A 12,351-nucleotide genomic window follows, 5' to 3' on the forward strand; every position below is an offset into this window, starting at 1 on the left:
CTAACCCCGTCTTTCACTGGAACCGACACAAGAACAAACGTTTGCTTTATTACAAGGTTTTCAAATCAAACAAGTACATGGAATCTATATATATGTCCTACAACTTGTTAAGTTATCTCTTTTTCTTCCACCATTACACACACAACCTTGGTCACATACTCTTTTGGCTGCATGTTTCAGGTGCTGGAAATACACCAGTGTGTTAACACACACTCGGTCCTTTCTAGGACTGCATTACACCCTCTGTTTGTTGCCAATGAAAACAGGTTGGTATACGTAAAAAAGTAGGCATTAAACACTTTGTCTATTCTTTATAAAGGAGCATAAAAAATAAATCCCCTCAGCACACATCTATGACTGTTAAATATATCTACTGTAGCAGCTTATACTGTAGTAGTAGGTATATATTTAGAAGGAATCAGGTGATCCCCCTGGAACCCCAATCCTACTAATTACATTAGTACACAGTATGAGGAAGTATCTGCTAGACTTTATGAGAGTTATAAGCAAAGTGTGGCTTTAAAGCAGCTTGTGAAGAAAAGAGACTTGTTTTAGAAACGATTCAAACATATAAACTGAAGGGATTTCTCTTGGATTTCTTCCCACCTGATTATATTTGATGTCTCACGCGATTATGTAGGTTTCCAGGATTAGCTGCATGAGTTTCATGTCAGAGTTTCCTCTTTCTGCACTTGAGCGTAACAGACAGCTGAAGATGTAGTCGAGAGGATAGTTATGCATGCGATGCAGCAGAGGCTCCAGGATTACCCAGGCTACAGTTACCCCAACACTGCAGCATGAGCGCTTTTACCGCCACAAACGTATCCATGCCAGTGAATCATGTTTAGAGGAGTAGAGTAACATCTCTTAAGCTTGCATCAGAAAAAATTAGACTTTGTTAGCAAATGAGTTCCACCTTTGTGACTGTAAAATAGAATATGCCATTCACAAATAACACAAGTAAACACTGCATTTAAACATATTTATTCAGGATTGAGAAATCTGTATTTACACGTGTCATTCTAAAATGAACTGCTTTCAAAACTGGTTGAAACATTTTGAACATGTTGAAATGTTTCAACTTATTTTGAGAAAATAAAAAAACATGATAAATATTTACAGTGATAAAATCATTGAGCGAACTTTGACCGATGACATGTCAAGAAGAGAGAGAGAGTGCAGCCCATTGCCAAACTCTTTTCTGATCAAGTTGCCTACCAGGATACATTCATACGGGCTCCTGTGTACTTAAACTGACAAGCGCAGTCATTGACAACCGCAGTCAACTTAGAGACAGTGGCTACTTGTAAGTCATGTTGCACTTTTTTCAGAAGACTTGGTCCCAAAAGCACAACCAATCCAGCTAGTAAAGTCTCGTCCAGTAAAGTCTGGCCCTTATTGAGCTGTTTAGCTGCAGAGGCTTGCAAGTTGCAAAAACATTGAACAGGCTGCCACGGGAAGATTCCCAGTGCCCAGTGAAAAAGCCAAACACCGAAACCACAACTTTGAAAAATAAACAATAGAAATCCTCTCAGGTTAGCTACAGTCTTGTGACCACCTATAAAGCAGTGTAGATAAGGAGGTTTCCCATTCAGAAGCACAGAAAACCCCTGCTTGAAATAGTAAGTGGTACAAGATAGGATCCCTGTGGCATCCCGTTGGACAGGAAGTCCAAATGTTTCTTCTGTTCAAAAGCATCGACCACCTGAACAATCCGTTTTTCCGATCTTTTACCAAACAGGCAGTTTTATCATTTGACAATCGTGTTAGGAGAGAAATTATTTTCCTAATGATATCTGCTTTAAAAATAAATACACTATGTACATTTACAAGGACCAATATCCATTGCCCTGTTTCACATGTAACCCTGTAAAGGATTGAAGCTATTCAAGTAAAGTGTAACAGCCAATGTCTTGTGGTTACCAAATGGAGCAGTTGAAGGGAAGATACAGGTTAGGGTTACATTGGAGGGTAATTGATACAGAGGGATAGGGACTTAATATACAGAAACAGGGGGAAAGGCGTGATGCCACAAGAGAACAGTAAACATTATCCTTTGTAAAATGGTCAATGTTAGACTAACACTATTTTTTTCTTAGAATAAGCTCCAATAAAGTCCATATGTACAGGCAAGTTTCAATTTCTGTCTCTTAAATAATTAATAGACATGCTAAAGGTATAAATTGAAACCATCTTAAACAAAATGGTATCTGTGTGGTCCCTTTAGCGTTTTACTCAGAAACCCTCCAGCAATAAAAAAGGTACACAGTAACAAAGAGCTGGGTCCATGGATATACCCAGGGCATAGCTGCCTGTCATTTAATGAGGTGGTAGACTCAGAAACAGCTTGTTTATGCAGAGTAGATGTTGTAGGGGGTGTACCCCAGCAGGAACTCTCCAACTCCTACAAAGTACACAACCTGGGCGATGCCAAAGAGCGGTGCGATTACCAAGGCGCGGCAACTGGCACCTTTGAGGAAGGCTCCAGGACCCTCCTTTCTCAGGATATTTCTGCAATGGAAGAGAAAGCGCAGTGTTAGCATGTAAACTGTGCCATTCGTGGTGAGCTAAAGGTATGTTTCATTACTGTATGGCGAATTTACCTGACACAGTCCACCACTCCATTGTAGGTTTCTTCGTTAGCTCCTTTTCTGAGCGATTGCAGCCTTGTCTTGACCACTGCACAGGACATGCCAAAGAGTAAAACTGAAGTTCAGTTCACTGTTCCCCAAACATTGACCAGTTATCTGTTTAGATTCACGTATATATACAATCACTCACCGTCACAAGGGCTGACAGTCACAGCAGCAACACATCCAGCCAGGCAGCCGGACATGAAGGACCAATAGAAGGGCACAGATGGGTCTTCAGAGGAACGCTGGCCGAGCTGGTGCAGATGTGCAAAAAGTGGGAAATACACCATGGAGAATGGGATGTCCCTGAAAGTGCCAAGAAATAAGTTAGCACTTAAGAGACCATTGACCAATGATGGAAAACCAGTTAAGCAAAAGCAAGCTTTATTTCACCTCATCAATGTGGCTCCGAGACCCCTGTACAGTCCTGTGACTCCTTTGGTCCTCAGCAGCTCTCTGGTGATCTCTGTAGCCGACACTCGCATGACTTGAGGCCCTGGGCTGGTGTTGTAGGAACGGCTAAGGACAGCGCTGGTCCCTCCCATCTTCAGAGTCGTTACTACACTGGGTACCACCCTCTGCTGGGCCGCTATCAGACACAGGAGGCACGCTTTAAGTTAACACTTTTTCAGTAGCTTCTAGCTGCAGTGTCAGCAAGGACGTACAGTTTCATGTCATCTGTAATACTTTTTCTTTTTGATGTAAGTTTTGAACCAGTTTTACACAAGCAGAAGGGCCATTCAAAAACTGCAAACTCCAAAAGAACAGCAAGTAGAATGGCAAAAAAAAAGGTTAGCAAACATGGGCGCTAACTCGCTAGCTGGCTCACTGGTCCTGTACTCCGGCCCTTTAAAGAAAGGAATACTAGAAATAACTTTTTACAGATTTTGATCTGCATTTACAACAGCCAATAGCTCTAAAGTGTGTCACATCCCGCTGTGATTTGGCACTCTCAAAGAAGAAGAAGTAGAGTGTCCAAAAAGTTAGCAAACACGGGTGCTAGCTCACTATCTGGCTCATGGGTCCTGCGCTCCGGTACATTGTTTGGCTTGATACTGGCATTTAGGGGAGGATCAGTGCAAGACACGTGATTAAAAACTCTTAAACATTTAGTTTGATACGGTGGGGACTTTAACAATGGAGTTTATTTGCCCTGAAGCTACCCTTAGCCTAAGTATCTCATAAGTAACTGCCCATAGCTGGTCAGTGCATTACTATGTAGGACTGGTTTCTTTTCTAAGGGTTATAACGAGGCAGTGTATTTCTAATCTTGAAACACTGTTGAACACCTTCAAAACAAGCTGTAGGCAGAGGGCTGGTAGTCTATTCAGATGTGATTACCTAGCCTTCCAGCATCCTGCAGCTGAATCTTGAGCATCTCCATGGGTGTGGTGACGATGACTTGGCACATGCCTGCACAGCATCCTGCCAACATTTCCTTGAAAACTGTCAACCTGCTACTGAGAGAAAGAGATATGAGACACATAGGGAGTTGAAAACCAATGAATGACATTTCCAAAAAAAAGTATCTCTTTCAGTGCTGCTACTCACCCATCTTTGCTCAACTGGTGGCGGAAGAAGTCATTAGCTGCTAGTTTGATGGCCTTCTCTGGGGTTACCAAGGTGAGATTTACTGCAGCACCTGCAACATCAATTATTCTTGTTGACAAACTCTAAAAAAACACATAGAAATGATCAGTTTGGAGAGTGTAATTAGTCTTACCTCTGTACATGCCAAAGTAGCCTTCAGATTTCACTGTCTTTATGAGGCAATCCATCCTGAATGCAAAAAAAAAATGTTATGAGAAACACTTCAGGGCTTTATGCAAGGAGAAGGTTGTCTTATTATGTTCAGCTATTACAAAATAAGTTGAGTGTATAAGGGCTTTCAATATATCTTAAACAAGGTCTGGGACAAACCATCAGTGATCTTTTCAATGGAGGATGTGGTTCTTACATGTTCTTGTAGAGTTGTTGCCCGCTGCGTTGGTTCTGCAGGCGGGTCTTGGCCAGGTCGATCGGGAACACACAGGTGACTCCCACCATGCCTGCAATCCCTCCATTGATCAGTTTGGCTGGGAGGCTGTCGAAGGGCAAGTCAAAACAGACAGGCGCAGAACAGTCATTCATTTTCTCACCACATTTCTACAAGCGGAGTAAAGTGAGGCTCTGCCAGGTGAGGTGGCTAACCTGCTGAAAACGTGGCTCGGTCATTGAAAACACAAGATCAACGATCAAAGATATGATATGCACAGGGAAGTAATTCATCATGCTTTTTTAAGTGTATGCATACTGTATGTGAGGCATCAGCATTTCAACAGTTCTGCGTATTGGGTGACTGCCTCTGGGAATCTGGTCATCCAAAAATAACTTGTCCACAGAGTAAATCAAAGCTTCACATTTATGCAGGAAGCATTATTCATACTAATGCATCTATAATTTAGCTCATAAGCGGCGGAGAAGAAAAATATCACAAACCTGAACTGTTTACTTTATAAAATGATTGAAATATAAAACATAAAAGCATGCTATATTCCTATAATTTTCTCTGAGCAGCCAGTTCACGCAAGAGGATTAACTGTCCCGATGGAAAGGGCAGCTTCTTACCTATACTGCTGTTGCTGGGCCATGGTTCTTGGATGTTGTGGGTGCAAAGGTTGGTCGGCACAGACGAGGAGGACGCGGAGGGAGAGCAGGCTTAGGGTCCCCAAGAGACTCTGAGCAAGGCAAGAGTAGAAAGAAGCTGGGGGTTATATATATAGAGGCAGGTCCAGCCCTGCAGATACAGGGATAAAATTCGACTTTACTCTCCACCCACTGCATCGCCAGCCAAGTGCTGCAGCCTGCACGTCTTCACCCCTCTGAAAGCAAGTCACACAGCTTCCAAGGACACAACTTTTAACTCTGTGAGGGGGGAAAGTGCCAGGAGCTATCAGTTTCTGATCAGGGTTAAGTCAGACGTGTTACATCATTTAGAAATCGGATAAGTTAGCTGACTGCACAATGTGTGATTAGTTTTACTCATATATAAACCTCTTTGTTTCTTAAACGTATGGAGTCATTGAAGTCTTTAAAGGTGATAGAAAATGATCTTGTGCCCACAAGATAACACTTATTCAAGTATAATAACTAAAATAATAACCTGTGATGAAGATTAGATACATAACCTTACAGCCCAAATGGTAATTGTGTACCTTTGACCCCCGAATTCTACATCAGTTCCTCATGAGTTCAAGTGGACAAATTGGCCAATTTTGACAAACTTGAGGTCATAATGAATTTGACCTTTGACCTCCAAAATTTACATTTGTACAACATTTGAAAGCCCAAAGTTAGAGTCTACTCTCGTCAGAGATATAGAGCATTCGGATTCACTAATGTACCAAACAACTGAAGATCCCACCATCCAGCGTTTAATCCAAAGAGCAAATGGAGTTGGTTGACGTTCTTGAAGACGTTTCACCTCTCACCTCTCACCTGAAAGGCTTCTTCACTTCAATTTTTGAAATACATACAATGGTTGTTTACTGGCAGAGAAGCATACAAATGTACCTGCAATTAGAACAATGTGTCAAAGTTAAGGTTGTAGTAGAGTGACATTTTATAAAAATATAATCATCAACTTGAAAAGTAGAAAGTACAACCAGCAACAATACTCAAATAAAAAAATATCTGAAACAAACAACAACAACAACAACAACAACAACAACAACAACAACAACAACAACAAGACAGAAATAAACAGCAACAAAAATAAACAAAACAAAACAAAAATAAATAAATACATATACACATACATCAGATATTATAAACATAATGAAACCTGCAGTACTACATCACCAACATTTCAATAAATAAACAACTATCACCCTTTCAAATAACTAATTCACTATGGGGGAATTTAGTTCTTTTGACATATTGGAAAAAGGGGCCCCAGATGTCATCAAATTTATTAGATGAGCTATGAATTGAAAGCCGAATCTTTTCTAATTTGATGAAATATAGGATATCTCTTATCCAGTTGGTATGGGAAGGAGGTGTTGCTGATTTCCAGTTGATCAAAATTAGACATCTGGCCAATAAGGTTGATGGTGGAGGGAGGGCAATGATGGAGCCACACCAAAAACAGTGCACTGAAAGCATCAGCCTCAATTTTCTCCCTGATAACATCAGACAGGGTATCAAAAATGTTCATCCAATATCTAGATAGCGATGGACAGAGCCAAAATGTGTGAATAAGATTTGCTGGAGATTGTTGACATCTATCACAGGCTGGGGAATGATCTCATATATTTTCGCTAAGCAAGCTTTAGTATAATAGGTACAGTGTATAAGTTTACACTGAATAAGCCTGTGTCTTGTACAAATTCAGGATTTGTGTACCCTTTTTAAGATCTCCATCCAAAGATCATCTGATATTTCTTCCCCCAAATCCTCCGACCAAAGATCTTTTATGGAGTTCAGTGATTCTGGGCGCAGTAGCTGAATTTGGTTATATACAACAGAAATTGAACCCTTTAAAGTTGTAATAGGTATGAGGAAACTATCCAAGGGTGTAGCGCTGGGTAGGTTGGGAAACCCAGGGAACATATTGTGGACATAACTGCGAACCTGTAAATATCTAAAAAACACTGTTGTTTAGGGAGTGAGAATGTATTTGAGAGCTCCCGGAAGGATGCAAAGACATTATCGCAGTACAGATCTTTAAAGGTCTTGATTCCCAAATTGGACCAAACCAAAAAGGCATCTACTAGAGATGGAGGAAAAACATGATTAGCAACCAGCGGAGCATTGATAGATCCTGACTGGAGGCCAAAATGTCGTTTAAACTGACCCCAGATCTTGCAGGAGTTTTTAACCAACATGTTCTTGGTATAGGGAGAAATAGATGATTGAATAGGTGCATGTACTAGGGCTTTAAGTGAGACCGGATTGGCAGAATTGGCCTCCAGAGCCAGCCACGTAGGGGGGGGGGGGATCAAGGGCTTCAAATATAAGCCAGTATTTCAAAATCCTAATATTGGCAGTTCAATAATAGAACCTGAAGTTCGGAAGAGCCATCCCTCCAAGTGGTCTTGGTCTCAAGGCTTCTTCACTTCTAAATTGACTGGTGGACCGAGCTAGAAATGTAACCCTCTACTGGTCTTTAGTGTGCTAATAGATGTAATCAAATGAGAGTCGTTAGCCTGTGCTGTTGGCCTAGTAACAATGAGAGTCGTTAACACCCTCCGGTGTTGGTGGGTTGTTGGAGTTCTCATGATCCAAAGTATGGGTGTGGTTTCTGCTGTTTGGGCAGAGAAATGAAATCTGAATTGCTCTGTTAAGTGAGGGTTGTCCAACCTACAGTAGATGGGTTTCTTAACACCTGTTTCAAACCAGTGGTTTTCTCTGGCCAGGATTTGATTTGGTCTTCAAAGGAGCGTCCTTTGTCCTTAAGATGTAGGTGGACAGCTGAGTCCTGACCTGAGGAGCTGGCCATGTGTTTGTAAAGGGGAAGTTTTGTTTCCCCCGATATACAGGTCTTCACATTCCTCATTGCATTGTACTGCATACGCTACATTGTTCTGTTTGTGTGTATCGGTTTTGTCCACTGGGTGTCTCAAGCAAGTCTCGAGTCATTTTTTCTTGGGCAAGGGAAGTCAAGTCTAGTCCTTAGTTAAGTCAAGTCAAGTCCCAAGTCAAGTCACTTTTTTTCCACCCAAGATACAGCACTCTTACCTCTCGTATCCAGTCTTTATAAAGAGAAAAGACAAGATATTAGTAGCTCGTCTAATAATGATATTATTATTGGCTAATTCATAAAACCTGTTCAAAAAGTATGACAATTAATTGTATCTGTATTATCTTGGCACAGACGCAGCCATGATGATGGTCTGGTCTGAGACAGTATTGAGTAGTAACAAGTACGACTGATGAGGCTTCTCTTTGGGGAAAAACATCAGGTAGCGGTGGGCTTTGATGTAGCGTGTTGCCATAGTGAGGAGTTTGACTGAAAGCTAGTCATCCAATCATGATAACCACATACCGGGGAGCTTTTTGAGTCGTCCAATCATGACTCCCAGTTTGCGCTGCATACATACTCGATTCTTAGACAGAAACTTTGAATTATATAATTTTATGTTTAACAGCTATCTTTCAAACTTACGAACACATGCAAGTCATCCGAGTCATCATGCCTAAAGTCAAGTCAAGTCTCAAGTCATTAACTTGCAAGTCCAAGTCGAGTCTCAAGTCATATATTTTTTGTCAAGTCAAGTCGCCAGTTATCAAAACAGTGACTCGAGTTGACCCGAGTCCAAGTCACCAAGTCTCTAGTCCACATCTCTGACCCACAATGCAATGCAGAGACTGAGCCACTGTGGCCCCTGTGCGCAGGCGTTTCAGAGAAGATTTTGGTGAGTAAAATAGCCTAAAACTCGTAAGTTTTTAGTCAACAGAACATCTGAAAATCAAACAAAAGAAGATCTTTCTCCAAAAGTAAAATTGCAGAAATGAGGCTTTAGGCTATTTGACATGAAAGGGTGCTTATTATACTCATTTATCTCTGTATAAATGAGTGTTAGTATCATATTATTCATTTCATTCATTTACACAGGCAATACACTCAAAGCTTTAATTCAAGCTCAGTAATGTTTTATTGCAATATCTTGCCTAACAAACTAAAATAAAACACATGACCATCTGAGGAGCTGAGATGCACAACAATAACATATCAACAAGCAGAAACATCTCTGATCCATCAAGTCCAACAGCCGTTTCATTTGATTTGCAGGTGCATGGCATGTTGTCAGGTTTCCAAAGTAGGCTTGTTGTTCCTCTTCATGCTGCCAAGGGTCGAGCTGCAACTGTCATAAGAGATCCTGGGCGTGCGGACACAGTGGTGTAAACGTGTGTTGCAGCGCCTGCAGCTGCACCGATGGGCCGAAGGATAATACAGCTGTGAGTTTACATTCTCAGGGCAGCCTGGCAGGTGGGCAGGTCGATACACCAGGGAGAGGGGCACACAGCTCCGCTGGATCAGGAAAGTCCTCCCGAAGCGTCCCTTCAGATTGGTGTCCTGAGAGAAGAGAGACAGGGCTGTTAGAGGCACAGATTTCAACCCAAATTATTAAACATAAAGTTTCTGTGAAAAGTGCGAAGCAGCTCTCACCTGTGTGTAGCAGTAGCCGCTGCAGATGGTGGTGTTGACAGCCACACACTGGGCACAGTCGTGCCTCTCGATCCATAAGGTGTGATTCTTCACTGTGCAGATGCACACAATCCAACCCATCATCACACACAGCAGCAAGCATTTTACCACTACAGATGGCATGCTGAAAGACACAAACAAATGTGCAGTGAGACAAAAGATAGAAGATGCATTCAGGACAAAATAATGAGTTATATTAGTTTGTTAAAGTTCATGCAAACATAAATTAATAGACAAATAACACACCTTGAAATGTGTCTCTATGTAACAAAAAGAATATGTATCAAAAGGCAAAAAGTGGGACTTAAATGTGCCCCTGAGTTAATTAAAAATGACAGAAAATATGCACCCAAGTGTGAAGAATTGGATTGCAGGGGAAATTATTTCAGGTATCTAATAAATCTCTGCTCTCTTTTGCCAGAGGGAGGATTTTTCTCCTCTTGTTAAGTCTGCTCTGTTCCCCAACTCTCCCTATTCCTCTCCTCTGTGCATTTCTGAAACAACCAAGAGTGTCAATCTGCTTTTATGGAAACACTAATCCCCCTCGACTTCAGTCTGCAACATCATTCCGCAAATCACATGTCAGCTGCGTACAATGTTTGGAGTTAAAAGTGGTCTAAAAACCCACATACGCACAGGGATGGAGACATAACGTGGGTCTGTTTGGTGTTGCCGTGGATTTGAAGTGTTCTTTCTCACAGGTCATATGGGCGAATATGGGCTCAACTATTTGGGATGGTTTGGACAAAAAGCAACAACAAAGTTATACAACTGTGTCCCCGACCCTCACACGGTCGGGGCTGGTGAAAACTGATCCATGTGGTTGAATCAGCTCGTTTTAGGTCAGGAGCGCGCCCACCATATGTTTGAATTGTGAGTGCGTCCTCCTTTTACATCCACATCTTTAAGTCTAAAGGAAGACTGTATGGGCTATATGTGCAAATAACTGATACATTTATGAATGAACTATCAAATCAGAGAAATGAAGATGTTGGTAAAAGTGTTATCATATTTAGATAAACCTGAAATAACATTAAATATAATATTTTCCCTCTGGGCCAGGATATATGTCACCCAAAATACTGATAAGCAATTAAAGAATTGGAGAAACGCTTCATTAAAGAATATTAACATAAATAAAATCTAATTATTATTTTAAACATTTTTTTTTGAATAAAAATGTGATTATTAGCATGATCTGATTTGGCTGCTGCTGGGTCAGCACTCACATGTTTCCGTCAATCCTTTGGAAAATGTTACACTCATCCCTCATGTAAGCCATTAATGCTTCCATTACTCCCATCTGTTCCTAATGCGAGCGGTCATGTGCCCGCAGACTTTTCTCTCACAAAGTCATTAGATTAGATTAGATTAGTCATTGATTTTATTGGGAACGATTTAACCTTTTTTTTTTAATAACATACATTTATTAAAATTTGACGCAATAATATATAGTACTGCCAGTATGGTTATGGCCCAGAATTCTTTGTGACACTCCTGGTTACCGAGAACTTAGTAGTAGTTATTGTATTTTACCTGCTGCAGCAATGTTTTGTTGTTTTTTAATTGTCAACCTGCCTGATTGACTTAAAACATAATTTAAGTGGCTCAGGTAGTGCTAAATCTCACTCTAACTGTGAAGGGTCTTTTTCAACATGAAAGCTATAAGACAACTGTTGAGGATGCTAGGAAGTGGTTTGTTTACACGAGAACTGGTTGTAAACATATTTTTGATCATTTGAGAAACCCCAAATAATGCTTTTTTTTTCATCCTAAAGTCAAATTTTTTTTGAGAACGTATCTGCACCTAACTGCATTATCAACAAACATAAAGATGAGCCATAGACCAAATATATTGATCTTTAATGAAATACATAAATTAATGCTGAAGACTTGGACAATATTTTTTGCTGCTGACCCGGCCTTTGTTTCTGTTTTTGCTTTAAATCCTTCATGTCGGGTCGCAGTTATGCAACAAATCCATCAGATAAATAGAACAAAGTGGGTCGTGGGCAGTTCACAAACTACCTGCCCTGACACAGATGCAGCGTCTCTGACGCGGATGGATTATTATTTGCGTGAGGAAGCTTTTTGAAACATGGATCTATACATCTCTGCAACCAGCAGAGCATCAGCTTAGTGTTCAGCAGTGTCAAAGGACAGCAGAGCAGGTGTGCAGGTTAGAGATGTGGCTACAACTCTTTATACCTGAATTTGAAGAAAGAGCTGAGATCTGTTTCTTGTGCTGACAAATAAAAAATAATAACACTTTATTTGACCCTAAAAGGCAGCAGTAAAACAGAGACACGGGATACAGACACATTGATAGAAAGGTCAAACTAACAGGACAGGTCATTTGTCCTTCTGGTCAACCCTTTCCTTTTCTTGTTGTACATGATGTCTGAGGTTTTAATTCTGTGGCTCTCATCACGCTGTGCCGGTAACTCTACACGCTCTGATAAGGCCGTGGAACTGGGTCAGACAGAAACATGAGGCCCTTTTGTTTTATAGGGGCCGTGCCCCAGCGTG

The 12,351-nt window shown here is 41.0% G+C and overlaps 1 protein-coding gene across 1 annotated transcript; it reads right to left on the bottom strand.

Moving 5' to 3' along the window:
- Positions 1-2,351: 2,351 nt before the first annotated feature.
- Positions 2,352-5,310, bottom strand: slc25a55b (solute carrier family 25 member 55b). The gene is made up of 9 exons (XM_069660493.1): positions 5,241-5,310; positions 4,591-4,716; positions 4,357-4,412; positions 4,185-4,275; positions 3,975-4,093; positions 3,027-3,222; positions 2,782-2,939; positions 2,604-2,679; positions 2,352-2,511 (listed from the first exon to the last, which is right to left on the bottom strand). Exons 1-9 carry the CDS (start codon positions 5,261-5,263, stop codon positions 2,352-2,354), a joined length of 1,005 nt encoding a protein of 334 aa, XP_069516594.1. The 5' UTR covers positions 5,264-5,310.
- Positions 5,311-12,351: the final 7,041 nt, after the last annotated feature.

Source organism: Semicossyphus pulcher, unplaced genomic scaffold, assembly GCF_022749685.1.
Source record: "Semicossyphus pulcher isolate SPU_LCO1_2020_fin unplaced genomic scaffold, fSemPul1.0.p SCAF_13, whole genome shotgun sequence".
Classification (NCBI taxonomy): domain Eukaryota; kingdom Metazoa; phylum Chordata; class Actinopteri; order Labriformes; family Labridae; genus Semicossyphus; species Semicossyphus pulcher.

Excerpts from the sequence above, each read along its gene's own strand:
- slc25a55b (XM_069660493.1), bottom strand. The coding sequence starts at position 5,263 with ATGGCCCAGCAACAGCAGTATAG. Across the intron at positions 4,413-4,590 it reads CAACAACTCTACAAGAACAT|GATGGATTGCCTCATAAAGA; the intron begins GTAAGAACCACA and ends TTTTGCATTCAG. Across the intron at positions 2,940-3,026 it reads CTCGGAGCCACATTGATGAG|GGACATCCCATTCTCCATGG; the intron begins GTGAAATAAAGC and ends TGGCACTTTCAG.